This window comes from Bos indicus x Bos taurus, chromosome 29 (assembly GCF_003369695.1).
Source record: "Bos indicus x Bos taurus breed Angus x Brahman F1 hybrid chromosome 29, Bos_hybrid_MaternalHap_v2.0, whole genome shotgun sequence".
In the NCBI taxonomy this organism is placed as follows: Eukaryota; Metazoa; Chordata; class Mammalia; order Artiodactyla; family Bovidae; genus Bos; species Bos indicus x Bos taurus.
In genome coordinates, this window is record NC_040104.1 from 596815 (window position 1) to 622137 (window position 25323).

The following is a 25323-nucleotide window of genomic DNA, read 5'->3' on the forward strand; positions in this document are numbered from 1 at the left end:
CCGTCGGGCCAGCGGATGGGGGGTGCGCTGGGACGAAGTGTCCCTAAGGGAGGAGCCGTGGGAACTGAATTGGCCAAGCACCAGGCCCCCAACCAAAAGGCAGATGCGCCGTCCTGCACACGACTGTATTCATGGGGCAGCAGCCGTTACTTTGTAGCTGGGACTCCACTCCCTCCCCGAGATCAGGACCCAATGCAGGCGCTGGGCGCAGACCAGTGGGAATGAGAGCAGGCCGGCTTGCAGCAGAGCAGGGCCAGGCCTCAGATCACTTGGCCACCCCTGGCCTTCCACTGGCCTCTCCACCCGAGAAAGTCAGAGCTGAGACAGAGACCAGGCCAGTGCATGTGTGTTACACGGGTGGGGGGGCACTTTGCTCACACGCAGGGAAAGTTTGAAAACGGGAGCCTCAGGGTCCAGCCCGAAGTCTGGGGTCTAGGCCTGGGCAGGCTCTGGGGAGGGTGACGGCAACCGGTCAGGCGAGGTGAGGTTTCCGGGGGCCAGGCTCGTGTGCCGGATGCCCTCCTGGTACTTGCGGCGGCCAAGCTCCAGGACAGCCCGCACCTCTTCGGCCACGTCCCGCCGGTCACTCTGCTCCAGGGCCTGCACGAGGCGCCCCACGGCCCCTGGCTGCCCAGCCTGGCGCTCCGCCCAGGAGAAGAGCATGTGGCGGATCTGCCCATCCAGGTCATCCCTGGGGGGACAGGGGAGCAGTCAGGGGGGCCCGCCAAGACCACCCACCACACCCAGGGCCTTGTTCTCCCTCCCAGCACGGGGGTCTTGCTCCCTGGGGCAGGGGTGGCCAAAACCTCCCCTTCCTGCCCATCTGCCCTGCCCCCGCCTCCCCTGGACGGAACCTCAGCCAGCCTCCAGGGGGAGGCCAGCAGGACGAGAGGCTCAGAACTGACCGGAACTCATGCCGGATGCGCTGGAGCTCACGGTAGGGCAGGCCCAGGTGCAGGGCCACAGCCGGCCAGTCGGGGCCCAGGCGCCCGGCCACGTTCAGCAGGTTGCTCTGGGTCAGGAAGCCGGTCTCGGCGTCGCCCAGGTTCAGAGGTGCCAGGGATAGGCCAGGCTCCCGAGTCGGGCCCTCGCATCCCTGCAATCTCTGCGGGCAGGTCGAGGTGGCAGTGAGCCCCGGCCTCACCCCAGCCCACCCTGGCGGCTCCTCCCCCCTCCCCTCCACACGGGGCTCCCCAGCTAGGCCTCACGGGCAGCTTGATGGGCAGAGTGGCCATCCACAGGGCAGCTGGGCCCCTCTTCTGCCGGGCAGCTTCTGCCTCCTCAGGCACCACCTCCGGCACCTCGCCCCGGTAGAAGGACACCTGGGGGAGAGGAGGAGGTGGGCTTCAGCGCTCTGGCTTTGGCCCGGGCAGCCCGGGGCGCCCACCCCACTGGCCCACCTGGCCTCTCACGGCCCGAGCCCGTCGGTCCAGGGCAGTGGTCACGTACACCTCCTTCAGGTTCTTCAGGTGGGAATAGAAAACAAAGCACAGCCTGCCCTCCACGCAGTCTGGGCGGTCTGTGGGCACAGGGGGGTTCAGCAGGGACTCGGGGGCAGACCCAGCATCCCTTCTCTGGGCGCCGGGGCACACCTGCATCAATGTCAATTCCCCTCTCGAAGGCAGCGAAGAACTTCTCGCCCTCAAACATCTCCACGGTGTCTGAGGGCTCAGGGCCGCGGTATCGCTCCAGCAGCCGCCGCAGGGTGGCGTCCACCTGGGGGGGCGGGGGACCCACTGGCTGGGCGCCCGACGCCCTGCACCCCTCCCCCCGCCCCCCAGCCCTCTGCCGCCCCCACCTTGTTGCGGGGCAGGCACTGCAGCAGGACCTGCTCGGGGTCCCGGCGTCTCTGCAGTGCGATGAGGTTCACACGGTACAGCCGCAGCCGCTCCCAGGCCTTCCGTGCCAGGCTCCCCACGCAGGCCTTGGTGGTGTACCAGAGCCAGTACCTGGGAAGGCGGGGGTGAGGGGGGCCCTGCAGGCTGGGGGGACGTGGGGAGGGGGCTGAGGAGGTGGGGGCACTGACCAGGAGAAGCGCGTGACCTGGAAGCGTGCGTACAGGTGCGTGAGCTCCAGGGCCACCTGCGCCGTGATGTCGTCCCAGGCGGCCGCGGGGGCAGCCCGATGCAGCAGGTGCAGGCGGGCACGGTCCAGACTCAGGCCTGGCGGGGACAACGGCTGAGGCCTCTGACCGGGGCGCCCCTTCTGAGCACCACCCCCGCCCCGTGCCACACGGCTGCCCTCACCTGTGACGCCGGGCGGCAGAGGCAGCTGGATGGTGACTGGCCGAAGGAAGCTCGAGGGTCCGCTCTGCGAGAGGCAGAGCAGGGGGCTGGAGGCCGCCTCGGGCTCCCCCAGCAGGGCCGGCAGCTCTCTGCTGCCCACACGCACCACCTGGAGCAGACGGGCCGCCCTCGTGGTCACTTCTGTGCCTGGGCGCCCCCGCCACCCCAGCGGGCATCCCAGCCCCTACCTGCATGCGAACGTGCCGGGGCTCCTCGGTGGCCCCCGCGGGGAAGGTGACCCTGACCCCGGCGTGTCCCGAGGAGCACAGCAGCGTCCCCTCTGGTGGCACCAGGCAGGCATCGGACACAGGGCGCGAAACCACGAGGAACCAGGAGAAGTGGGGCACCTGACAGTGGGCCCAGAGCCGCTGGCGTGGGTGCAGAGCACGGGGTCAGGGCCGCGGGCACGGGTGCAAGGCACAGGGTCAGGGCCGGTGGGCTGGGGCAGGGCCGCGGGCACGGGTGCAGGGCACGGGGTCAGGGCCGGCGGGCCGGGGCAGGGCCACGGGGTCAGGGCCGCAGAGCATGGGGTCAGGGCCGGCGGGCACGGGTGCAGAGCATGGGGTCAGGGCCGGCGGGCTGGGGCAGGGCCGTGGGCATGGGTGCAGGGCACGGGGTCAGGGCCGGCGGGTACGGGTGCAGAGCATGGGGTCAGGGCTGGCGGGCGTGGGTGCAGAGCATGGGGTCAGGGCCGGCGGGCCGGAGCAGGGCCGCGGGCGCAGGGCACAGGGTCAGGGCCGGCCCTTCCCAGGTGGTGCAGGCCGCCCTCACCTTGGGTGTCTCCTGCTCTAGGCGGGTCTCCAGGCCGCCCTCACCTTGGGTGTCTCCTGCTCTAGGTGGGTCTCCAGGCTGCCCTCACCTTGGGTGTCTCCTCCTCTAGGTGGGTCTCCAGGTCGCTCCAGCTGTTGTCACTCAGCGTCCTGACCACCACCTCACGGCAACGCCGGGCCCGTGGGGGCACGAAGAGCAGCCACAGGCCCACCTCCTGCCAGGCGAGGGGGGCATGAGCGCCGGGGCCACACCGGACCCTCCTCGCCGGGGCCCTCGCCCACCCCACCCTGCCCCGGTCGTGCCTGCTGGAAAGCCACCCCGTGGGGCTGCAGCTCTAGGACACCACTGAGGAGAGCGTCGTGGGGACCCAGGGGCACGAGGCGTGGCTCTGGCAGCCACAGGCGGTAGCGGATGGTCATGGGGGCAGCAGTGGCCCCCGCGGGGAACTGCAGGCGGACGCCACAGGCCAAGGTCACGGAGCAGCCTTGGGGGGTCACGGCAAAGCTAAGGGAAGACAGGAGCGCACAGGGTCAGACACAGCAGGGTCCCCTCGGTCTGAATCTGGCGCCCCGGGCACCTGTGGGAGACCCCCGAGGCACAGGCAAGGTGTACAGTGAAGGCAGGGTGACGGGGTGGACAGAGGCTTTTCCAGCCCAGCCCCTCCCTCACGCCATACCTGTCCCGATCTGAGGTCAGCAACAGCCTAGGCATTTCTGGGACCACGGGTGGCCCTGGGCAAGGACAGATGTGAGGTTAGGCCACTGATGACACCTGTGTCCTGTCTGTGGTCTGCCCCCAGCCCCACCGTGACCCTACCTGGGGGGCTGGGGGGGTCAGGAGGGGGCCTGCCCAAGGGGTTTCCTTGCAGGTGCACGAAGGGGGCGTCCAGCAGCTCAGGGGGCACGTCCCGGAGCTGGTTGTCCCTCAGGTCGAGCCGGGTGAGCAGCGGGAGGCGGGCCAGGCTGGCGGGCACCGAAGCCAGGAGGTTGCTGTGCAGAATGAAGAGCCGTAGGGCCCGCAGCCCCGCTGCGGGAGGCGCCGGCTTAGGGCCAGCAGAGGAATACCACGGCCACCCCAGTCCCCGAGCGCCAGGCCAGGCGGCTCACACTGGGGCCTCCTGGGAAGCCCTTTCAGTCTCCGCCCTGTAGCTGGACTAGAGAGCTTGGGGAGGCCTGTGCAGGTGGGAAGACTCGACAGCCAGGGAAGCGGGGGGCACGCAAGAGCTGCCGGGGAAGGCGAACGCTCAGGCGGGCCAGCCCGCGTGTACAGGGCACCGCAGAGGAAAGACAGCCGCGGAGGGGGGCAGGGCAGCCGGCGGCCCACAGACATTCCCCACTGGGCCCGGGGAGCCAGGGCCGCAACTCACCGAGGGAGCTGGGGAGGCTCTGCAGCCGATTGGAGGCCAGATTGAGCTCGGCCAGGCTGCCTAGGCCTCCGATCTCAGGGGGCAGGGCCTCCAGCAAGTTCCCAGAGAGATCGAGGCGCTGCAGGCTGGACAGGGCTCCCAGGGCTGGGGGCAGCGTTCGCAGGCGGTTGTGGGTGACGGCGAGGAAGGTGAGAGCGGGGAGGGCCCCCAGGGCCGCGGGCAGTTCTGAGAGGCAGTTACGAGACAGCAGGAGGGCGTCCAGGCCACACATCTGGGGGACGCAGGCTGGCAGCGTCTCCAGGCTGTTGAAGCTCAGATCCAGGTGGGCCAAGCGGGCTAGGCTGCTCAGGCTGGCGGGCAGTGTGGCAAGGGACCCCCGGAGGCAGGCACCCAGGGCCTCCCGACGTTGCCCACCTGATGGGGGAGAGGCAGACTGACGTGGCCCTCATATCGGAGTCCCAGGTGGGCCCAGCTCTGCCAGCCAGGGAAACGGGTGCATGGGAACGCAGAGCTCCACCCCAACCCCACCAAAACTGAGACAGACAGATGCTGGAGACCACCTGCAGGTGAAGCGGGCACACAGACGGTGCGGTCTCATCTCAGCTGAGAGCCGTCACCCACTGGTGACCCACCTCAGGAGAAAGACCCACCCTGGGGTCTGCTGGAGACCCCACTGTGCAGCTGCTGGGTCTGGGAGCCCAGGCCCAGCCAGCTTCCTCTTGGGGGAATGCAGCTGGGTAGAGCTGTGCAGGGGACAGGGCTCGGGCCGGGGTCCACCTTTCGGGACCAGGAAGCAGAGGCAGGAGCTAGAGAGAGGCTGGGCCAGGGCTGGGACTGGGGGCGCTCACCTTTGAGGACCAGGGAGCGGAGGCGTGGCAGGCTCCAAGGCAGCCGGGCCAGGGCAGCCTCCAGCAGCTGAGGGTCCTCGTGGCCACTCAGCTGCAAGAAGTCCACCTCCAGCAGCTGAGGGGCCTGCTGGGCACACAGGCGCAGCAGCCGGCGGCAGCCCCCGGGGTGCAGGTGCAGGCTTAGCCGGTTCCCTGCCGGGAGCAGGGGCGCCTCCGGCCCCGCACCCGCAGCCTCTGAAGCATCTCTCGCAGCATCTTCTTGGGCCAATGTCGCAGGCACCGGCCCCGCCTCCATCGCAGCCATCGCCCACCAGCCGTCCTCGGGGACCAGACATGTCCCAGCTCGCCAGGCAGGCCTGCTCAGGCAGGACCCAAAGAGGCTGCAGTCAGGGGGAGGAGCGGGCTGGGCGTTCTCCCAGCCAGAGGAAGGGGAACTCAGGCTGCAGAGAGCCAGGCCCACTGGTCCAGAGTCCAACGCCTAGGCTGGACAACTGTCACTGACATGGGCTGGGCAACAGGACTCCCCGGGGCTGGGAAGGCGGCAGGCAGGAGACCTGTGAGTGCAGAGGGGCTTGGGGACATGCCTGAGGGACTGGGGGAGGGAGGCTTCACACCCCGAGTCTACAAACTTGAAAAGGGACTCCTAGTCCAGCCCCCCCAACTCTGCCTGCTGGGCACCAGAGTCCCACCTCCAACCTTCACATTTCTCGGCTCCAACCGAGGCACTGGCTCTCATCTACCACGTGGGGCGGTAGCCCAGGCAAGGACACCAGTGATCCTGCCCGCGTCTGTCCAAGCAGTGCAAGGGGGTTCATGAGGACGGGACCCCACTTCCTGGCCCCTGGAGGAGGACTTTCCCGCCACTTCCAGCTCGCACCTCGGTCCGCAGGGGAGGTCGGTGCCCCGCGCAGTCGCGGCCACGACCGCTTGGGGCGTGTCCTGGGGGAGAGACCGCACCGCAACACCCGCACCCCAACCTCCGCGTCCCCTAGACGCGCCCGCGGTCCGCGCGTCACCTGCGCTCCGGGCGGCGCGTTTCCGGGTCCGGCCGCGTGGGAAGCTCGCCTGGCGTCTGCAGGCTCCGCCGGCAGGGGTCTCAGGGTCCCGCCCGCCCCGCCTGCTCTCTGCCAGACACCGCCCTGCCGCACTCAGCTTCCTGTCGGCCGGCGTGCGTCTGTGCGACCGGCCTTCCCGCGGGAAGGCCCGCTTTTCGCGCCACAAAACCCAACCCTTCCGAGGTTCTCGGGCCCTGGGCCCGCTCTGCTCTGGCCATGCACTCCCGGCCCCGTGTTAAAATCAACTAGTGCGATCTCTGGCTGGAGGGGGTCCTGAGGGCTGATCGCAGCTGCTGCCCCACACCCACCTCCTACCGGAGGACAGCACCGAGGACAGCCAGTCCCCAAAGGCGTCCTCTCAGGCCCCGTAGAGCCCAGGGCCCACCTTCCATGACCCTACCTTAATGGGTGCACTCTGGGCCACCTCCCAGCGCCGCCCCCCGCCCCCCGCCCCCCCAGCCCCAGCGGGCTTCCCCATAGGCTGCCTCCTTTCTCAGCGTCTCACAGTGAGGAAAAGGAGATGGGAGCGATCAGATGTGGCCCAAGGCCACTAGCTGGTGAAGGCCAAAGTCAAGGACCTCAAACCAGATCTGTCTCTCAAGAAAGCTTTCCAGACTGGTCCTTCCTCACCTCACAGAAGAGGTGCCTGTGAACATACACGTCTGCTCCAGCCTGTTCTGCCCCAAATGACACCTCTCTACCCTCTTTCCGCCACCCTCCCCACCTGGACGGGCAGTTCCTGCTAGGCCTGTGTTCTCCCCAGCTCCTATTCCCCCTTCAGTTTCCACATAAATGCCAGAATAAACACACACACAAACACACACACACACACATGCAGGAACATCACTCAGACTTAAAAAGTAATGAGTCATCAACTCAATGGACGTGAGTTTGAGCAAACCCTGGGAGCTAGTGAAGGACAGGGAAGTCTGGCATGCTGCAGTCCATGGGGTTGTAGAGTCCAACAGGATCGAGCAACTGAGCAACAAAAGGTAACGAAGTCCTGACACATGTTACAATGTGAATGAACTTTAAGGGTATTCCGCTTAATGAAATAAGCCAGACACAAGAGGACGAATTCTGTAGGAGTCCATTTATGTAAGATCCCTACCGCAGTCAACATGGAAATGGAAAGTAAACGGGAGCCGCGGGCTGGGGGAGGGAGGGGGCGTTACTGTTTAGAATTCAGGAGGGGAAAAGTTCTGGATACACCGTGGCGATGGTTGCACGTCGGTATGAACGAATCTAGTGCCACTGAACTGTATGATTAAAGTGGTTTTACAGTATGTATTATCGTGCCATTAAAAAAAATCACAACTGACCACTTTCCCGTGTGACTGCAACAGTCCCATCCTCGCCAGATGGTTTTCCTCACCAGCTGTGTGACTTTGAGCAAAAAAACTTTTCTATGCCTGACCCTCATCGATGTAATGGGATTTCCGTGGGGTCTGCGTTATCACATCGGGGCTGGGCCCTAACACGAGCCCGCCCGGGCTGCCTGCTGCCTCTGAACCCATCTCCAGCCACCTCAGCAAGGCCTTTACTCCTGGGGCCTGATGCTCGCTCCGATCTTCGCAGGGCAGGCGCTCGCTCATCCTTCAGCCCTCTTCGCTCAGGGTTTACGTCAGCCTGGGACTGCCTCGTTTAACTACTCTGGTCCGTGCACTAGAACCTAAGTTCTGAGGAAGCAGAACCGGGCCTGGCCTGGGGGGGGGGACTGAGGCCAGCCTGCAGCAAGGTCCCCGACAAGGAGTGAAGGAGCAATGTGTGCTGTGTCCATGGCTAAGCTGATGTCTCTTCCGAAAGGGCACAGCCCAGGTGGGGGCGGATCACACGGGCGTGGAAGGTTCTGGCTCCGCTCCTCCGAGAGGCGGTGACAGAGCCTCCCAGCTTCTCCTGGGGCCCCCGCCGTGGTACTAGGGATGGAGTGAGCAGTGGCTGGGTTCCGCGGAGTAAACGCGCGGGGCGACTCGCCCGCCCGTCTGGGCCAGGCCGGACAGCCAACTCCTGCTGCGTAGCTGGCCCGACCCCAGCAGCGGCGCCGGGCCACGTGCGGCCCGCAGCGGCGCCGCCTCGCTTCCGGTAGCCGTGCACCATGGGACTTGTAGTTCGCCGGCCGCGTCCGCCGCTCCGGCAGAGAAGCGACCAGCGCGCGGAGGCCGCTCTGTATGCTGGGAGCTGTAGGCGCCGCGCGGCATCCTGGGAACCCTGAAGGGAGAAACCTACACTCCGGACTCGCTCCTCTCTCAGCCCCACTTCCCCCAGGGATCTCGGGCGGCAGTCACCCCATTATATATACGAAGACAGCCCTGGAACTGCCTTCCGCTTTTGCGGTGGCGGCTGCGGGACAGACGGGATAATGGCGTCTCCCGCGTCCTCATTGGCTAGGCGCTGCGTGACGTCACTAGGAGGCGCCCTCGTCGGGCGCCGAGCGCAAGTCCCGGAGGCTTCTGGGTAGCGAATTACTCCCGCCCCCAGAACCGGCGCCTTCCTTTCCGTCCCTGACGCCACCGAGATCGCACGCGCGAGGCTGCTCTGCCGCCGCTGAGTGAGTGGGCCGGGAGGGCCAGGCCGCGGGGCCTGGCCGCGGTCGTGAGTGCCGTGGGGGGCGGGCGGGGCAGGGCGTGGGCCAGGCCTCGGCGGCGGCTCCGCACCAGCCGCGCGCGGCCGTACACTGGCCTCGCAGGGACCCGAGGCCGCCCTTAATGCCGTGTCCTTGTCTCACGCGCTAGGATGCGTTACGTTGCCTCCTACTTGTTGGCCGCCCTCGGGGGCAACTCCTCCCCCAGCGCCAAGGACATCAAAAAGATCCTGGACAGCGTGGGCATCGAGGCAGACGACGATCGGCTCAACAAGGTAGCCGCCTCGCAGGGGCCTGAAGGCCCCGCCGACCCTATACGCCGCATACGGGGCTCCCTCTCCTACCCAACCCAGGGAAGTAGGTTGCCGCGGGTTTAGTGGAAGGCCTTTGCCCGCCCATGTGGTTTTCGAACTGCCCAAATGTACTGGTACAGCCCAAAGTAAGAAAAAGTGGGGATGAAGTCAAGTCCGCGATAGCGTGGCTCAGTGGGAACAAGTCACGTGTAAACTTTTTTTTTAACTGTAAACAAGCCCACGTTAACTTTATTTTTTGAACTCAGTGTGGTGGTGGTTTACTCGCTAAGTCGTGTCTGACTGTTGCGACCCGATGGGCTGTAGACCGTCAGATTCCTCTGTCCATGGGATTTCCCAGGCGAGAATATTGGAGTGGGTTGCCATTTCCTTCTCCAAGGGATCGTCCCAACCCAGGAATCGAAGTGCTGTGCTGTGCTTAGTCACTCCGTGGTGTCCGACTATGCCGCCCCATGAACTGTAGCCCATCAGGTTCCTCTGTCCGTGGGGAGTCTCCAGGCAAGAATGCTTCCCGACCCAGGGATGGTACCCTGGTCTCTCCCGCGTTGCAGGTGGAATCTTTACTGACTGGGCCACCAGGGAAGCTCTCTTTGAACCTAGGGAAGGTTATTTTGATAGGTATTGAGTGTGAAGTGAGGTATTTTGCGTTTCTTTTCAGCAGTAAGTTTTGGTGTTAGTTCTCATGTGGGTGTCTTACCTGTCCTGCGTGGGTCATAACTGCTGTGCGGGGGCGCTGTGTGTGGCCTCTGGTGACCCCGCTCCTCATCTGCTCTAGGTCATCAGTGAGCTCCACGGAAAGAACATCGAGGACGTCATTGCTCAGGGTGAGGTCGTGTTCGAGGCTTTGGTTTGCACGGTCCATTCTAATCCCTGCCGGTCAGCCTGTGGCCTGCCAGGCTTCGCTTGTGGACCAGAGCACCCTAGAAGCCTTACCCAGAGGAGTGAGCAGGGTCTCCGTGGGCTCATGCTATGGGCGCTTCTAGACAACCCCTGGGCAGAGCGGCAGGGGTGGCTGTGCCCTCAGTGAGCGTCTGTAAACAAGTCTCACCACGGGGGCTAGGACTGACCACAGGCCCTGCCCTGTGAGGTCAGGCTGGAGCTGGGCTTGCTTGGGAGTTGAGCTTTGGGGGAGTTGTTTTTGTCTGTGAGCTCACTGTGGGGGGGTGAGGATCTGGACACTGGGACAGTGGATTCTCTCTGCCTGGTCGTAAGCATGTTTGTCCAGCTTATCTCCCGGGTAGGGCACCGTGGGCCTGCAGGTCTGCTGGAGGGATTCCTAGAAGCCCATGTCTGGGAAAATGGGAATCTGACACAGACCCGGATGAGCTGGACAGTGCCCCTTCACTCTGAGATGACATTCAGGTGGAACACCAGGGCTCACTTCCCCTTTGGTCTCTGCAGGTATCGGCAAGCTGGCCAGTGTGCCGGCTGGTGGGGCTGTGGCCGTCTCCGCTGCCCCAGGATCGGCAGCACCCGCTGCGGGTTCTGCTCCAGCCGCAGGTAAGCGGAGGTCCAGGCAGCTGTTGGTGCACACGCCCTGAGGTCTGTCTCTGCTGGGTGTGTGGCCTGCACTGCGACTGAGCTCACCATGCTTTCTCCCCACAGCAGAGGAGAAGAAGGAGGAGAAGAAGGAAGAGTCGGAGGAGTCAGATGACGACATGGGCTTCGGCTTGTTTGACTAGAGTCCCGCTCCCCTGCAAATAAAACCCTTTTTATGTATTTCTTGAGCTTTCTGTGCGTGGTTTGTCAGTGTGGTCTCTGCATCCTTGTCTCGTTCTGGGATGAACCGGGACCCTTGTTCGGTGAAGTCTGAAGAGCCAGGACTGGGGTTCCCGGGAAGGGTCACTTCCTGTGGGTCTTGAGTATGGCCAAGCCTTGAGCCTCTTTCTTGGACGTTGTCCCTGCTCCTGAGGACTGCCAGGGTCTTGGAGGGAATAAGGCTTTCAGGGGACTCCCCGTCCAGAAAATTTTCAGAACCTGGGGAGGGTGGCCTCTGCTCTATGAGGCTGGTACCTCCAGTTGAGGCCAGCAGTTCCCGTTAGACTGAGTGGTTTCAGTTACACAAGGATTCCGTCGTAGGAGTCGGGCGCCTGGTCTTGTTCGAGTCAGCACCCCAGCTCCACCTTAGCTCCCGAGCAACTCGGGTGTCACTCAGCTGCTCTGAGCCTCAGTGTCCCCAGCTGTCTTTGCTGGGCAGATGTGGAAGTGGCTTGCAGACAGCAGCGCTGGGTTGCGCGCTCGTCAGGTCCTTTAGCGGTAGGCCTGCCCATGCCCCAGCTGCTCTGAGCCTCAGTGTCCCCGGCTGTCTTTGCTGGGCAGATGTGGAAGTGGCTTGCAGACAGCAGCGCTGGGTTGCGCGCTCTTCAGGTCCTTTAGTGGTAGGCCTGCCCATGCCCCTTCTTCCAGGTTCTGGCCTAGAATACAGGGCAGAGGGGAGAGGCCCTCACTGCCCGGTTCAGTCTCGCTCAGTCATGTCCAACTGGTTCCCCGTGGACTGCAGCACACCAGGCCTCCCCATCTATCCCTAACTCCTGGAGCTTACTCAAATTCCTGTCCGTTGAGTTGGTGATGCCATCCAACTATCTCATCCTGTCATCCCCTTCTCCCACCTTCAATCTTGCCAGCTTCAGGGTCTTTGCCAGTGAGTAAGTTCTTTGCATCAAGTGACCAAACTATTGGAGTCTCAGCTTCACCATCAATCCTTCCAATGAATATTCAGGACTGATTTCCTTTAGGATGGACTGGTTGGATCTCCTTGCAGTCCAAGGGATGCTCTAGAGTCTTCAACACCACAGTTGAAAAGCATCAATTCATCTCACTATGCTGGCCCTGTAGCTGTTGGCAGTCTTCACGGCCTTGGGCCTCTGCCTGCCAATGCCAGGCTACCCAGTAGATCCTCTGCCTTTCTGAAGGCTGTGGTGTGGTGGGCAAGTGCTAGGAGCTCACCCCGCAGTAGGCATTTATGGAGCTGTGGGCTCACAGTTCCAGAGGAGAGTGGCGAGTGCAGCACAGGAGATGGCAGGACAGAGGGGTGGGGGCCTCCGGAAGAGGCCCCAGGGCAGAAGTGCTGGCCCTGAGGAGTGGGGGCTTGGACGGGGGTGAGGACACAGGACGGGGAAAAGGTCTGGGGTGTGGTGGGGCTTGGGGGGGCTCTGTGTGCCCAGGGACACAGCTGAACTGGGGCTGTGGCCCAAGGCTAGGGTATTGGGGCCCCTCCCAGAGGAGTGGACCCAGGGTCCAGGGGCAGGACTCGCAATCCTAGGCTGGACCCTGTGGGGGCAGAGGACCCCTGCCTGGTGGTCAGCAACCCCCAGGGACTCTCATCTGTACTGCCTGGGGGAAGGGGCAGGTCCTCCTCCCACTCCACAGGCAGCATTCTGGGAAGGGCTTGATGTTCCTGGCTCCAGAACTGGTCCCAGGGGCCTAAAGGGAGGGTTATGTACCCAAAACAAGTCAGCTAGCGTGTGGAAATGGGAGCAGAGGTCTCCCTGCACTGGGGTGGCACAGCCTCATTCCCTCAGAAACGACCCGGACTCTGGCCTCCCCCAGAGCAGGCTGCAGGGACAGCCTTAGGCCCCTGGCTGAGCTCACAGTGTCCAGCTCCTCCTTGGTGGTCCACCCTGGTGACCCCCTGAGCTCTGCAGGCTGGCCTTGGGGGTCTGTTCCATTCCCACTGTGTTCCCCCTCATCTCCTGCTGTGTCCAGCAGCCTCCCCAAGGGCTCAGGCACCCCAATCCTGTGCTGCACCTCCATCCAAAGCATTCGGGGTTCTAAGTCAAACACCCTCACCCCCTGCCTTCCCTTTTCCCAGGACCCAGCTCCCCCCGGCCTCCTACCCAGGGCCCTTGAGTGTCTGTAGGGTGGGTGGCCCTGTGCCGTCCATGTTTCACCTTCTCAGTCCTTATTTGAACTTGTGGAAACACTCTCTCCCACTTCAGCCCAACCCCCTCCCCAAGTGGGGCCAGCCTGGGCTGACTTTCCTCACTGCTCTACTGGTGCGGATTCCCATGCCAGGCACACATGCCAAGTACAGGTGGCTTGGAGCTGAGGACTGGTTGGCATGATGCCCGATGGCCCTGTCCTGGGCAGGCCCTGCTCTGGCTCTGCCTGGGCCTGATTGGGGAGCAGCCCTGGGCTGGGTCCTGAACTAAACTCCTGCCTGGGGAGCGAATGTCAAGGGTGACATGCACGCTGGCCACCTGTCTTCAGCATAGATAAGCCCCTTGTTTGGGAGGTGAAGTGAGGTGCCGGATGACCTGGTGGCTCAGCAGTAAAGAATCCTGCCAATGCAGGAGACATGGGTTTGAACCCTGAGTCCAGAAGTTCCCAAAAAGGAAATGGCAACCCACTCCAGTATTCTTGCCTGGGAACTCCCATGGACAGAGGAGCCTGGTGGGCTACAGTCCATGGAGTCAGAAAAGAGTCAGACAGGACTGAGCCAGTAAACAAGTGAGGTGCAGAGCTAGTTCTGGATACAAGTCAGGATAGCCCTGCACTGCAATCCAGGAGAAAAATGCGGAAGGGGGTGGGAGGGTGACGTTACCAGCACCTGCCTGGGCAATTAGTTAGGGCGGGTCAGGGCTGGAGTCACCCCGGAGTAGACACCACAGCCTGAGGAGCTGGCACAGGAGGCCGATGGAAACCAACTTAGTGCCCAGGTAGAGTTGGCTGCGGGGCGGTCGGAGCTCGGCCGGGAGGTCTGGTGTGGGTCTGAGACGCCAATGTTCTCTCTGGGAATTGTGGTTTGCATGCAGCCCTGTGTGTTTACGGGTGATTCTGTGGATGAGTCTCGGTGGGTCCTTCAGGTCCCTGGCCCGCGGCGAGCTCCTCGGAGTCCTGGGCGGGCGGAGGCCTACGCCTGAGGGAGGCGAGATGCTGCCCGGACAGCAGGGCCCTCCGCTCCCGGGTGTCCAGCTCAGATGCCGACGTCCCGGGCCTGAGAGCGGCCATCCCCACTCCTCTGGGCCCCCGTCCGCCCCTTTCCGCCGTCCACGGTGGTGGGGGCGGGGAAGGCAGCAGGAGGTGGGGGACGTGGACTCCCGTCCGGGCCTGGCTACTGTCTTTGGCGGGGCCGCAGGTGCGGCGCTTCGGAGCCCAGGGGGCTGGACGGCGGGCGGGGCCTCAGTTTCGGGGCCGGGGCTCGGGGCGGGGTCTCCGGGTCCAGGTGGGCTTCCGGGGAGGGCAGGGCCCCTGGGGGGCGGGGCCTCGGAGCCGGGGGCGCGGCCGTTCCCCGCGCGCCCCGATAGGCCCGCGCGAGCCGGCTCCGCCCCGCCCCCTGCTAAAATCGCCGCCTCCGCGCAGAGTCCCCAGCTCCGCCGGCTGAGACCCCGAGCCACCGCCACCGAGGGGCCAGCCGGCCGGTGTAGCCCCGGCTCCAGAGCGAGCGGCGAGCGCGCGGCGCACAGGGCGGCCTGCGGAGCCCGGGAGCCCGGCGGGCCGCCGCGATGTTCCCCAAGGAGACGACGTGGAACATCTCGTTCGCGGGCTGCGGCTTCCTCGGCGTCTACCATATCGGCGTGGCCTCCTGCCTCCGCGAGCACGCGCCCTTCCTGGTGGCCAACGCCACGCACATCTACGGCGCCTCGGCCGGGGCGCTCACGGCCACGGCGTTGGTCACCGGGGCCTGCCTGGGTAAGAGGGCCGGGGGGGCTGGGCAGATGCCCCTCGCGAGGGTGGAGCGGCCCCTTCCGTCACCATGGGGAGGTGGGAGGGGGTCTCTACTCGGGACCCGGGCCGAGGGTCCAATTCCCGGCGCCAGCCAGGGGCGGGGCCTGCCTTGTTTTGCTCCGAGGGTGCCCGGGGATTGGGGTAGGGCCCGGTGCTGCCGCCTAGGGCCCGCCTGTCGGGCGCAAAGGTTGGGGGGCGGGCAGGAGCAGAGGAGTTATTTCATTGGAAAGAGAAAGTAGTTCGTGGGCGGGACCTCGAGAGACGGGGTGGGGTCTAGGCTGTCCGCCTGCCCCGGGCGTGTAAGACCGGGTGCCAGCGGTCACTGTGTCCTGGGGCTTCGGCATTCCAGACTGCCATGGCCCCGGGGCAAGGTATGGAGTTGGCCTCTGAGAGAGCGTCTGGTCACTGTGGCCTGGTGCCTCCCGAGGACTCTTGGAGGAGGACCCAGCAGGTCAGGCCTGGGCCTGGCCAACACAAGCTCTCCCCGGCTCTCTCGCTCCTGGCACACCGCCCACTTGTGGGTCTGGGTCCGCGGCTTTGCCCCCTCCATGGGGCCAGAGGCGCGTGGAGACTCTCAAGTCCCGGCGTCGGCTTCCTCCACCCGCACTCCTCCCTCCGGCGGCCCTTGCCAGTGATGTTTACGGCACACGGAGTTCTCCTGGAGGCAGCCAAAGTGACAGAGGGGTCATTAGCTTCTGGAATGCCCCGCCCAGCAGGAGCCTGTCCAGGGTTCTCCCCTGCCCCCTGCCGGTGACTTTTGCCCTGAGAGGTTGGGGTGGGAGGAGCAGACGGGAATTCACCCTGTGGCCAGGCCCTTTCCCCTCCAGGCGGCCTCCACCCAGTGCTCCTCAGACCCCGTGTTGGTCTCAGGACACCCCTAGGTCCGTGGTACCTTGTTGAGGACATGGCCCGCATGGTGCCTCCCCCCAACACATGCTCCCAAGAAAGCTTTCTCACAAGCGCCAGTGGTCTTGGGCAGCTGGAGCCTGCACCCTGCCTCATCCCTGACCCCAGTGGTGATCCCAGTGCCTCTGGGGCCTTCCTGCCCCGGCTACTCCTGGGCCCCTCGCACTCCGGCTTTGTCCCCAGCCAGTGCCCATGGCCCCCAGAGCTATGTTGAGGGGCTGCAATGGGATGCAAGCTGGTGTCATGCCCCCGGGTGGCATTAGGGTCTGTGGATCTGGATCTGGCCAAGTGGGTGAAGGCTGAGGCTGCTCAGAGTTGAGCCTGTGGCTTCTACCCTTCCTGGGGGGGGGGGGGGGGCCTGGGTGCCAGGCCACGCCAGGCTCTGTGATTCATGGATCAGGGAGAGCATTGGGAAATACTGGGCAGAGGGCAGGCCATGGCCTCAGCTATCTGCCCTCCCAGGAGCCTCTCTCTTCCCAGGAACAGGTGGCAAAAGTCCCAGTTGTGGGCCAGGCCCCGTGGTGGACACGGAGACTCCTCCAGGGTGGATGGGGCTGGCTTGAGTCTGTGCCATGGTCCCTGGGCATGGAGCCCTGGCCTGACTCTTGGCCCTGCTGCTCCAGGTGAAGCTGGTGCCAACATCATCGAGGTGTCCAAGGAGGCCCGGAAGCGGTTCTTGGGCCCACTGCACCCTTCCTTCAACATGGTGAAGACCATCCGGGGCTGCCTGCTGAAGATTCTGCCTGCTGATTGCTATGAGTGTGCCAGCGGCCGCCTAGGCATCTCTCTGACCCGTGTCTCTGATGGCGAGAACGTCATTATAACCCACTTCAACTCCAAAGAGGAGCTTATCCAGGTGGGCCCCACGGGCCATACCAGGGTGCGGTAGGAACCCGAAGACCCCTGCTCACTGCCCCCTCTGTCCCTACCCCCAGGCCAATGTCTGCAGCACCTTCATCCCCGTGTACTGCGGCCTCATCCCCCCTTCCCTCCAGGGGGTGGTGAGTATCCCCTGGGCGCCCTGCCCGGGTGACAAGTCGGCTCCTGTGTGGGGGGTGGGATGAGTGCCCCCCAGCCCCGCCCTCCAGCCGGCCTGTCACCTCACTTCCCCAGAGTGCGGGGAGGAGCGCCATCTGTGCCCCCCGGACTGTGGCCTCACTTCCCCAGTTACTCAAGAGCTGGTGAGCTGGCGCGGATGAACGTTTCCGGTGGTGTTCTCCCCAACCCCGCCGTCTGGCCATCTGTTCAGTGGCCAGTGCCCAGTGGGTGAAAGGCCCAGATGAAATGGCCCCGGGGGGGGGGGGGCATCAGCACCCCCTGCTGGGCCCTCCCCGTGTGACCCAGTGTCCCTGCCACAGCGCTACGTGGACGGTGGCATCTCAGACAACCTGCCGCTCTATGAGCTCAAGAACACCATCACGGTGTCCCCCTTCTCGGGCGAGAGTGACATCTGCCCGCAGGACAGCTCCACCAACATCCACGAGCTCCGAGTCACCAACACCAGCATCCAGTTCAACCTGCGCAACCTCTACCGCCTCTCCAAGGCCCTGTTCCCGCCCGAGCCCCTGGTGAGGCCGCCGTCACCGCCGGCTCGGGGGACACCTGCCTGGGGGCCTCTCCTGGCGATAGCCCGCAACTTGCCCAGCCTCTGTCCAACCTGGATCTGGCCCTGGATTCAAGTTTGCTTAGGGTGTGGTGGGGGGATGGTGCAGAGACCCCGTGGACCCCAGGGGGGCAGAAACAGGGTGTGTATGGCCCCCTGCCCCAGTTTACGCCTCCCCTGCCTCAGGTGCTTCGAGAGATGTGCAAACAGGGCTACAGGGATGGCCTCCGCTTCCTGCGGCGGAACGGTGCGCAGGCTGCCCAGGGCTGGGTGGGCTCTGCTTGGCCGTCCCCTGTGGGCCAGCCAGCCGCAGCCCCGCTGATGGCCTGTCGCGTCCTCCCCACCCAGGTCTCCTGAACCGGCCCAACCCCTTGCTGGCACTGCCCCCTAGCCAGCCCCCTGCCCCCGAGGATGCAGATGCAGAGGAGGGGGCAGTGGCCATGGAGAGGACTGGAGGGAAGGACCACCTGCCTCCGCCCAGGGAGGATCACATCCTGGAGCACCTGCCCTCAAGGCTCAATGAGGGTTCGTGGGGGAAGGGGGTCTGGGGGGAGGGGCGGAGGGGTCCTGGTCTCCGCCTCCCCTGCGGACCTGCCACCAACCGCCCTCCTGTACCCACAGCCCTGCTGGAGGCCTGCATGGAGCCCTCGGACCTGCTGACCACACTCTCCAACATGCTGCCCGTGCGTCTGGCCATGGCCATGATGGTGCCCTACACTCTGCCCCTGGAGAGCGCGGTGTCCTTCACCATCCGGTGAGCAGCAGGGGCAGGCCCCCGGGACGGACTTGGGAGTCATTCCTGGGTGGTGGGCACAAAGACACAAGGAGAGAGAGAGACAGCTGGTTTAAGATGCTGCAGAGATGCCATGTCGGGCCCCAGAGCCAGGGCACAGACCGGGCCGGCCCGCCGCGGTCCCTGAGGCCATGCCTTGCACCCTGCCCCAGCTTGCTCGAGTGGCTGCCTGACGTCCCTGAGGACATCCGGTGGATGAAGGAGCAGACAGGCAGCATCTGCCAGTACCTGATGATACGCGCCAAGAGGAAGCTGGGCAACCACCTGCCCTCCAGGTGAGCCCCTCGCCGCCGTGCCCACCCCGGCCCGCAGCCTCCCAGGCGACCCCCACGCAAGCCCACCCTCCCTCCATCCCGCTCTCCTGCAGGCTGTCGGGGCAGGTGGTGCTGCGCCGCGCCCGCTCGTTGCCCTCCGTGCCGCTGTCCTGCGCCGCCTACAGCGAGGTGCTGCCCAGCTGGATGCGCAACAGCCTGTCGCTGGGGGATGTACTGGCCAAATGGGAGGAGTGCCAGCGGCAACTGCTGCTCGGGCTCTTCTGCACCAACGTGGCCTTCCCGCCGGACGCCCTGCGCATGCGCGTCCCTGCCGGCCCGGCCCCCGAGCCCCCGCAGCACCCGCCCAGCTCGCCCCCTTGCTAAGGGCCCAGGGCCCTGGCCTTCCGGCCCTGGTGCTGAGGGCTGGCCCACGCCCGCCCCCCCAGGCCCCGCAGCGTCCCTGCCCCGTGAGGCGGGGCCCCAGGGCCAGCTGAGCTCCCCTCCGCAGCCCCTCTCCACCACCCTGCAGACTGAGGAGCTGGAGGCCCTCACGCTGCCCAAGGGGGCTTTGCGGTCCACCAGCCGCTCATTCGTTGCACAGAGGAGGGCCGGGTAGCCCTCCCAGCGTGGCCACAGGGACCCCCTGCCTGTGCCTTAACCCCCCCTTTGGGGCCCCGCCCTGGTGCTGGGCCAGCACGCTGGGGCCCCGCCCCTGCGGCCCCTGCCCGGCACCCCCGCCTGTGAGCGCGGTATTACTCCTGAGAACTTCGCACCTGCTCCGCCGGCTTCATTTTTCATGTTTCTGAAGAATGTGTGTGAATTATTTATTTTTGTCAAAGCAGATGTAATAAATGCCACAGACCAGCCCTGCCTCCTTCACTTGTGTGCGGCTGCCTGCCCCGCCAATGTCGTGTCTCTGCAGCTTCAGGCCAGGGATTCCCGGGGTCCTGCATCCCTCTAGCCTGGCATTCAGGGCCTGCCAGCCAGCCCTGGGGCTCCCCCTCAAAGCACCGAGGGCTTCCTAGGCTGCCGCCCACTCCACTGGCTGGGACCCTTGGGCACAGCTTTCCAAGGGCCAATGGAAATATTTGGGACCAAGATCCTTGCAAAATAAAAACAGAACTGTTTAGTTTACAACTTCATGGTGTCCTGGGGGTGTGGGATGATTTCCCGGTTGGATGGCTGTGGAGGCTGAGGTTCCCCAGGTGAGCGCAGGGGAGAGGTGGGCGGTGGTGGGTGGAGGGGTATGGAGGGGGGATGCTCCACAGTGGGCGTTTGGCCCCAGGCTGGTGGGAGGTGTGGGTCTTGCCCCTGTCATCAGGAGCCTCCCCGCCCCCAACAGTGTACCCAGCCCCCTGCCCGAATATAGGATGGAGCAGGTGTGGTGAGGGGGGCTGGGTCTTGTGGGTGAGACATGCTCTGGAGGCCTCCTCTGCCCTGCCTGGGCAGTCTGAGGGGATGCGGCCAGCCCCCCTTGGTGACCACAAGGGCCCATGGGGCAAGGGGGGTTTCTGAGCGGAGCGGGGTGCTTGGCTGGCAGTCCAGAGCTGATTGCTGCTGGGGGTTTGCCCGCACCTGCCCTCCGTGCTTCCCCATGGCCGCAGCCCCCAGCCAACAATAACGGTCGGGCCGGGGCTGCGACCGGGAGAGCCGGCTCAGCAGGTCCCTGCGCGCCTGTGCCAGGGGCCACCCCTTGGTCTCAAGGTCCTGTCCTGTAGGCCCAGCCAGTTCTAGTTCAGCAGGATCCCTGGGGGAGCGGAGGCCTCCAGCCCCCAGCGCTGCCAGGAGGGCCCCGGGAGGCCAGCCCCTCCAGGTGGGTGCAGGGCCGGGCCGGGACCTGGGAGGGGGACCCCTGGGAAGAAGCTGGCATTTTCTCCCCCTGCAAGGACGTCACACACAGTCCCCACCCAGCACCTTCTGGCAACCCTCCCCCAACGGGAGCTACAGTCAGGGCTATGCCCCCAAGGAGGGTTTGGGGCGCCTGCTGAGACAGGAACCTCCTGCCAGCCCCCCCACCCAGTCACTCCCCCTCACACACACAGGCCTCTAAAGCACTGATTTAAATACCGTGTTGTAGTATACTACTTGTTTATTGTTTAAAAAAAATATGGGAAAGAATGTTGGAGAAGCATAGGGAAGAGAGGAAAGTCACGCCACTCCTAGAGATAACCGTTGAAAATATTTTGGTCTATTTCCTGCCTGGTTTTTCCTGCACGCTCTTCGGGGCCTGAAATCGAGATCCTGAGGACTGCCCCCCCTCCTTGGCCCTGTGCAGGAAGTGTCCCCGGGGTCGTCTCCACCCCACCAGGAGCTCAGGCTCGGACAGGACAGACCCTGGGGGTCGGGGGCTGCATGCAAGGGCGGGCGGGCTGAGTGCTGGGCTACAGGGCAGTGCTGAGAGGCGGGGACACGGCGGGGACGCGGGGACAGCGGCGGCGGCTCCGCCCGGCCGGCCCTGCCGGGGTCTCGGTACTGGCGGGTGGACAGCCCAGTGCGCGCAGGTGTGGCGGTGAAGCTCGCAGGTAGGCAGGCGCCTGGCAGGTACCCCCCACCCCACCCCCCAACCCCTGCCTGCGCTGGCCGCGTACCTCCACACCCGCCCCGCCAGGTCGCCACAGGGTTCATGGATCCCTGCATATCACGGCCAGGGACTCCGGTGCCCCTGGGGGCGCGCAGTGGCACGGGCAGGGCAGACTGGGGCCCCAGGGCGTGGGGGCTCAGGAGTCCTCCCCACTCTCCGCTCCGCGGCCGGGACACAGTGCAGCTTCCGGCTGGGATGGCCCTCGGGTCCCAGGGAGCCAGGGAGCCGCTGGTGGGGTGGAATGCCTGCGCTGGGCCGGGGGCGGGCGAGCCCGCGCTGGGGGAGTGGTCTCCGCCCACGTCCCCTCCTCCCGCCCTTCCTCAGACCCGCCCTCTTTATCGGTCGCCCCCCACCCCCGGGAATATGGGTGGGGGGGAGAATCACAGTCTTGGACTGAGGGGCGACGACCCCAGGGTCCCAGGTCGGGGGGTGATGCCACACTGGGGCTGGCTTCGGGAAATTCGGGGGTCAGGGCTTTGCGGGAACAAGAGGTGGTCTGATGAACGGGCAGGGCACCCCCTGGGAAGGAGGCCAGTGTGGCTGTGAGCACGGTGCCAGCAGGAAAGGCTGCTAGGCTAGACCCTGAGGTTCCCGACAAGGGCCTTGGAAGGCCTCGAGGCCCGGGCTGGACCCTGCACCTGCCCTCCGTGGGGCCCCAGGTCGGTGGGAGGGGCTGCGGGCAGGGAGGGCGGAGCCAGCCTGCCTGCCAGCTGGCCGGAGGCGGGGCCCAGGGTCGGCGCTGAGCAGCCAGGACCGCCTGGTACTCTCATTGGCCCGGCCTGGTCAGCCCCGTGCCCAGGTCGGCAATTCCAGGACCTGTTCAAGTCCTCTGCGGCTTACCATTCCCTCACCCAAGCCCTTGCCCCCTCTCGCGAGCCCCCACCTCATTTCAGTCACAAGATCTAGAGCAGCCCCCAGCCCGCCTCCCTTAATGCAGCCTCTCCTGCACCTGCTGGCTTCGAGGGTGGCCTTGAGCCTGCCTAGCTCCACCCAGGCCCCCGCCCGCCGGCCCCACTGCCTGAAATTGGGCCACACGCCCCCTGGCGGCCCCTCTGCCAAGCCCTCTCCCGCTTCCCATGGGGGCAGGGAGGCTCCTCTGCGCCCCACCTCTGGGTGCCCACCGCTCCCGCTTAGCCCTCGGCTGCCTTTGCCTCACACCCGCTTTGCCTGCCCTTCTCCTCTCTCCTCTTCTCTTCTCAGCTCTGCTCAGGCCACCCAAGGCTGAGCCCACCGCCATGGCCAGCGCCCCCGGGGCTGGGGAGGCCCAGGAGGAGGAGGGGTGGGAGCACGGCCGCACGTCGGGGCCCCTGGCCACGATGCTGGAGCAGGCCCAGGAGCTGTTCCTGCTGTGCGACAAGGAGGCCAAGGGCTTCATCACCCGGCACGACCTGCAGGTGAGCCCCCGCCCCCAGAAGCTGCCTGCCCCCGGGGCTGACCTTGGCCACTCAGCCCTGCCATCCGCCCTGCCAGGGCCTGCAGAGCGACCTGCCCCTCACGCCCGAGCAGCTGGAGGCTGTGTTTGAAAGCCTGGACCAGGCGCACACCGGCTTCCTCACCGCTCGGGAGTTCTGCCTCGGCCTGGGTGAGCCTGGGCCCTGAGCCCCACCCCCAGCCCACTGGCACGCGTGACTTGGGGCCCACAAGGTCGGCAGCCCACACCCCTCCGTGGCCTCCCTCCAGAGCACACACAAACACACGGAGAGCCCCCAAATGCGGCGGTGTGCTCACCGGCTACCACCCCTCTGCCCGAGCCTAACCCTAGTGAGGCTGGGAGCTAGGCGTGCCTCATTCTGGCCTGAGCCCAGCTGTCACCTCCCATTCCCAGGACGGGAGTCGGACCAGAGTCAGGAAGAAAAACAGGAAACCGGGCTCAGAGAAGGGCAGGATATGTGAGGGGGGCGGTGGGCTGAGCTGTGGGGGGTAACAGTCTCTTCCTCCCACGCCCTGCAGGCAAGTTCGTGGGCGCGGAGGCCACCGCGGGTGCTCTGCCCTCCCGGGCTCCAGAGGAGACCTTCGAGTCGGGCTGGTTGGATGTGCAAGGCGCTGGGGGCTCAGTGGAGGAGGACGAGGAGCTGCTCAGCTCGGCGCTGGAGCAGCTGGGGGTGGCCCGGGTCCTGGGCGAGTAAGTCGATGTTGGCCCGACCCCAGCACCCTCCACTGCTCGGTCCACCTGCGCAGGCCTGTCCAGGTCGCCTGCGTGCCTGTTCCCAGACAGGGACCCTCGGCCAGGCTGGGTCCGGCCCTCTCAGCTGCCACTACTGTGAGCCGGGCGTGATTTCCCACAGAATTTGCATTTCTGGAGTCAGCAGTCACGGCTGCACCCAGCACAGGCACAGCCCTGGGTACACAAGGACACAACCCCGCTTGTACACACCTCCTGCCAGGCCACGCGGAAGAGGGTGCCCTGCTTGTCCAAGGCCAGGGGGCCTCTGGGGCTCACCCTTCCGGGTGGGGGAGTCCTCCCTTCGGCTTCAGCCCCTACCCACCCACCCCAGGCAGCAGGCAATTCGGGCGCTCTGGACCCGGCTGCAGCGTGAGCGGCCCGAACTGCTGGGCTCCTTCGAGGACGTTCTGATGCGCGCGTCAGCCTGCCTGGAGGAGGCGGCCAGAGAGCGGGACGGCCTGGAGCACGCTCTGCGGAGGTGAGGGCTGGGAGGCCGGGTGCGGCCGGAGGGCCAGGCGGAGGGGCTCCTGGCTGCGGTGCTGGCAGGCTTTCAGCCGCCGTCTCACCCTCGGTTCCCCGCAGGCGGGAGAGCGAGCACCAGAGGGAAGTGCGGTGTCTGTACGAGGAGATGGAGCAGCAGCTGCGCGAGCAGCGCCAGCGCCTGCGGGGTCAGGTGGGCCCAGCCCGGGCGCGCGGGTCTCCGGGGGGCTGCCTTCTTGGACGGAACTGGTCCTACCCGCGCCCCTGCCGCCCGCGGGGGCTCAGGTGTCCCCGCGCGTCCTAGGGCCTCCCCCAGGAGGAGCGGAGAGGCCGCCTGGAACTGGAGCTGCAGAGTCGCGAGCAGGAGCTGGAGCGCGCGGGGCTGCGGCAGCGGGAGGTGAGCAGCCGCCGCGCGGAGGGATGCATGGCGGCCCAGCCCGGGCCCAAGCCCCGCCGTCCCCACGCACTCCCTGGCGACTTGAAGGGCTCTCTCCAGCCTCGACCCCCCCGCTCCCCCAGCTGGAACAACAGCTGCAGGCCCGGACCTCCGAGCAGCTGGAGGCGCAGGCGCAGAACGCACAGCTGTGGCTGGCCAACGAGGCGCTGCGGACGCAACTGGAGGGCGCGCAGGAGCAGCTCCGCAGACTGGAGGGCGACGCGCAGGGCCGCCGCGAGCAAGCCCAACGGTGCCGGGGGCGGGCCGGGCCCTCGGGGGCGGGCCCCGGGGAGGGGCGCGCCTGGAGCTCCGGGCTGCCGTCGCCCCCGGCTCCAGCCCCGCCTCTGGGGTCTCCGTGGGGCGGGTCCTCCAGGGGGCCGTGCGGCACCCCGAGGCGCCTTCCTGCATCCGCATCACCACCTCCGTCCTGCAGAGATGTGGTCGCGGTCTCGAGGAACATGCAGAAAGAGAAGCTCAGCCTCCTGCGGCAACTGGAGCTTCTCAGGTGCGTCCGGAAGGGGTCCGCGCCCCGCCGGCTTCCACCCAGCGCCCCCCACCGCCCCCCACCGCGAGGAAGCCCTTCCGTGCCCGCGTCCCCCACCCAGGCGTGCTTCCTCTTGAGACCCCCTCAGAGTCTGTGGACTGCTATTCCCCAGGGAGCTGAACACGCGGCTCCGAGACGAGAGGGACGTCTGTGAAGCCCAGAGGCTGGGTAGCAGCCGCAGGAAGGCTCTGAGCTCCGCCCCCCTGCTGGGCGCCCCCTGCTGCTGCTGTTGCAGTAGCTGGGCTCGCCCCCCAAGACGCGGCTCCGGCCACCTGCCCAGTGCCCGCTGACCAGCCCGAGTGACTCACTGGGCTTCACCTGGCTACTCAGAGAAGCCGCCCCTTGAAGGCGACTCGGCGTGACTGGGGGCTGCCTATCCAGGATGTGAGCTCTCCCCATTGAGCTCCCCGGCCTGCCTGACTTGCAGACATGAAGGAACTAACCTGGGGGGGTCAGGGACTCATGTCCCTTCCCGTGGTCCTCATTCTATCCCCAGCGCATCAAAACTAGCGGAAAACCCCCTCCTCCGAATAAAGTCCCCTGACTTCACCCTCCTCGGCCTCCTGTGTGTGTGGGAGCCGTAGCATTTGGACCAGGTGTCCATCGTCCTTGTGTGTCCACTGGACGTGTCCGCAAGCCCTCACCGTCCGCCAGAGTTGTAGGGACCAAGGGACTGAG

The 25323-nt window shown here is 65.8% G+C and overlaps 4 protein-coding genes and 1 non-coding gene across 17 annotated transcripts; 4 read left to right on the plus strand and 1 right to left on the minus strand.

Annotated features, from left to right (window-relative positions):
- Positions 1-106: 106 nt before the first annotated feature.
- Positions 107-6765, minus strand: PIDD1 (p53-induced death domain protein 1). 6 transcript variants are annotated; one of them, XM_027531323.1, is made up of 16 exons: positions 6287-6765; positions 5271-5626; positions 4423-4836; positions 3873-4082; positions 3733-3787; positions 3359-3560; positions 3145-3270; positions 2474-2653; positions 2247-2394; positions 2027-2162; positions 1799-1949; positions 1593-1716; positions 1401-1519; positions 1209-1322; positions 906-1105; positions 107-691 (listed from the first exon to the last, which is right to left on the minus strand). In XM_027531323.1, exons 2-16 carry the CDS (start codon positions 5572-5574, stop codon positions 433-435), a joined length of 2742 nt encoding a protein of 913 aa, XP_027387124.1. In that variant the 5' UTR covers positions 5575-5626; positions 6287-6765; the 3' UTR covers positions 107-432. The 6 variants fall into 6 exon arrangements, with proteins under 6 accessions (XP_027387124.1, XP_027387126.1, XP_027387123.1 ...); XM_027531325.1 differs by lacking the exon at positions 6287-6765 and adding an exon at positions 6148-6280; XM_027531322.1 differs by lacking the exon at positions 6287-6765 and adding an exon at positions 5967-6280.
- Positions 6766-8468: 1703 nt separating this feature from the next.
- Positions 8469-10939, plus strand: RPLP2 (ribosomal protein lateral stalk subunit P2). 2 transcript variants are annotated; one of them, XM_027531335.1, is made up of 5 exons: positions 8469-8873; positions 9058-9181; positions 9993-10041; positions 10619-10717; positions 10823-10939. In XM_027531335.1, exons 2-5 carry the CDS (start codon positions 9059-9061, stop codon positions 10897-10899), a joined length of 348 nt encoding a protein of 115 aa, XP_027387136.1. In that variant the 5' UTR covers positions 8469-8873; position 9058; the 3' UTR covers positions 10900-10939. The 2 variants fall into 2 exon arrangements, with proteins under 2 accessions (XP_027387136.1, XP_027387137.1); XM_027531336.1 differs by having other exon boundaries at positions 10826-10939.
- LOC113886634 lies at positions 10072-10206 on the plus strand. Its single transcript, XR_003509517.1, has one exon. It is a non-coding gene; the product is annotated as a small nucleolar RNA SNORA52 (small nucleolar RNA).
- A 2867-nt stretch (positions 10940-13806) lies between the features above and the next one.
- PNPLA2 (patatin like phospholipase domain containing 2) lies at positions 13807-19304 on the plus strand. Its single transcript, XM_027532159.1, has 10 exons — positions 13807-13875; positions 14519-14848; positions 16414-16646; positions 16726-16791; positions 17149-17358; positions 17580-17640; positions 17742-17918; positions 18015-18147; positions 18339-18461; positions 18554-19304. Exons 2-10 carry the CDS (start codon positions 14662-14664, stop codon positions 18822-18824), a joined length of 1461 nt encoding a protein of 486 aa, XP_027387960.1. The 5' UTR covers positions 13807-13875; positions 14519-14661; the 3' UTR covers positions 18825-19304.
- An 844-nt stretch (positions 19305-20148) lies between these two features.
- CRACR2B (calcium release activated channel regulator 2B) lies at positions 20149-25199 on the plus strand. 7 transcript variants are annotated; one of them, XM_027531563.1, is made up of 9 exons: positions 20149-20253; positions 22222-22415; positions 22492-22603; positions 22972-23143; positions 23517-23663; positions 23768-23858; positions 23970-24062; positions 24185-24606; positions 24758-25199. In XM_027531563.1, exons 2-9 carry the CDS (start codon positions 22257-22259, stop codon positions 24933-24935), a joined length of 1374 nt encoding a protein of 457 aa, XP_027387364.1. In that variant the 5' UTR covers positions 20149-20253; positions 22222-22256; the 3' UTR covers positions 24936-25199. The 7 variants fall into 7 exon arrangements, with proteins under 7 accessions (XP_027387364.1, XP_027387365.1, XP_027387369.1 ...); XM_027531564.1 differs by lacking the exon at positions 20149-20253 and adding an exon at positions 20851-20962; XM_027531568.1 differs by lacking the exon at positions 20149-20253 and having other exon boundaries at positions 21231-22415; positions 23951-24062; positions 24185-24351; positions 24535-24606.
- Positions 25200-25323: the final 124 nt, after the last annotated feature.

Excerpts from the sequence above, each read along its gene's own strand:
- PIDD1 (XM_027531320.1), bottom strand. The coding sequence starts at position 6,006 with ATGAGAGCCAGTGCCTCGGTTGGAGCCGAGAAATGTGAAGGTTGGAG. Across the intron at positions 2,654-3,144 it reads TAGAGGAGGAGACACCCAAG|CGGCTCTGGGCCCACTGTCA; the intron begins GTGAGGGCAGCC and ends CACCCACGCCAG. Across the intron at positions 1,106-1,208 it reads CTCTGCCCATCAAGCTGCCC|AGATTGCAGGGATGCGAGGG; the intron begins GTGAGGCCTAGC and ends ACCTGCCCGCAG.
- RPLP2 (XM_027531335.1), top strand. The coding sequence starts at position 9,059 with ATGCGTTACGTTGCCTCCTACTTGTTGGCCGCCCTCGGGGGCAACTCC. Across the intron at positions 9,182-9,992 it reads ACGACGATCGGCTCAACAAG|GTCATCAGTGAGCTCCACGG; the intron begins GTAGCCGCCTCG and ends CATCTGCTCTAG. Across the intron at positions 10,042-10,618 it reads CGAGGACGTCATTGCTCAGG|GTATCGGCAAGCTGGCCAGT; the intron begins GTGAGGTCGTGT and ends TGGTCTCTGCAG.
- PNPLA2 (XM_027532159.1), top strand. The coding sequence starts at position 14,662 with ATGTTCCCCAAGGAGACGACGTGGAACATCTCGTTCGCGGGCTGCGGC. Across the intron at positions 16,792-17,148 it reads CCCCTTCCCTCCAGGGGGTG|CGCTACGTGGACGGTGGCAT; the intron begins GTGAGTATCCCC and ends TCCCTGCCACAG. Across the intron at positions 17,919-18,014 it reads GCCCTCAAGGCTCAATGAGG|CCCTGCTGGAGGCCTGCATG; the intron begins GTTCGTGGGGGA and ends CTGTACCCACAG.
- CRACR2B (XM_027531561.1), top strand. The coding sequence starts at position 22,098 with ATGGGGGCAGGGAGGCTCCTCTGCGCCCCACCTCTGGGTGCCCACCGC. Across the intron at positions 22,416-22,491 it reads TCACCCGGCACGACCTGCAG|GGCCTGCAGAGCGACCTGCC; the intron begins GTGAGCCCCCGC and ends CCGCCCTGCCAG. Across the intron at positions 22,604-22,971 it reads GGAGTTCTGCCTCGGCCTGG|GCAAGTTCGTGGGCGCGGAG; the intron begins GTGAGCCTGGGC and ends CACGCCCTGCAG.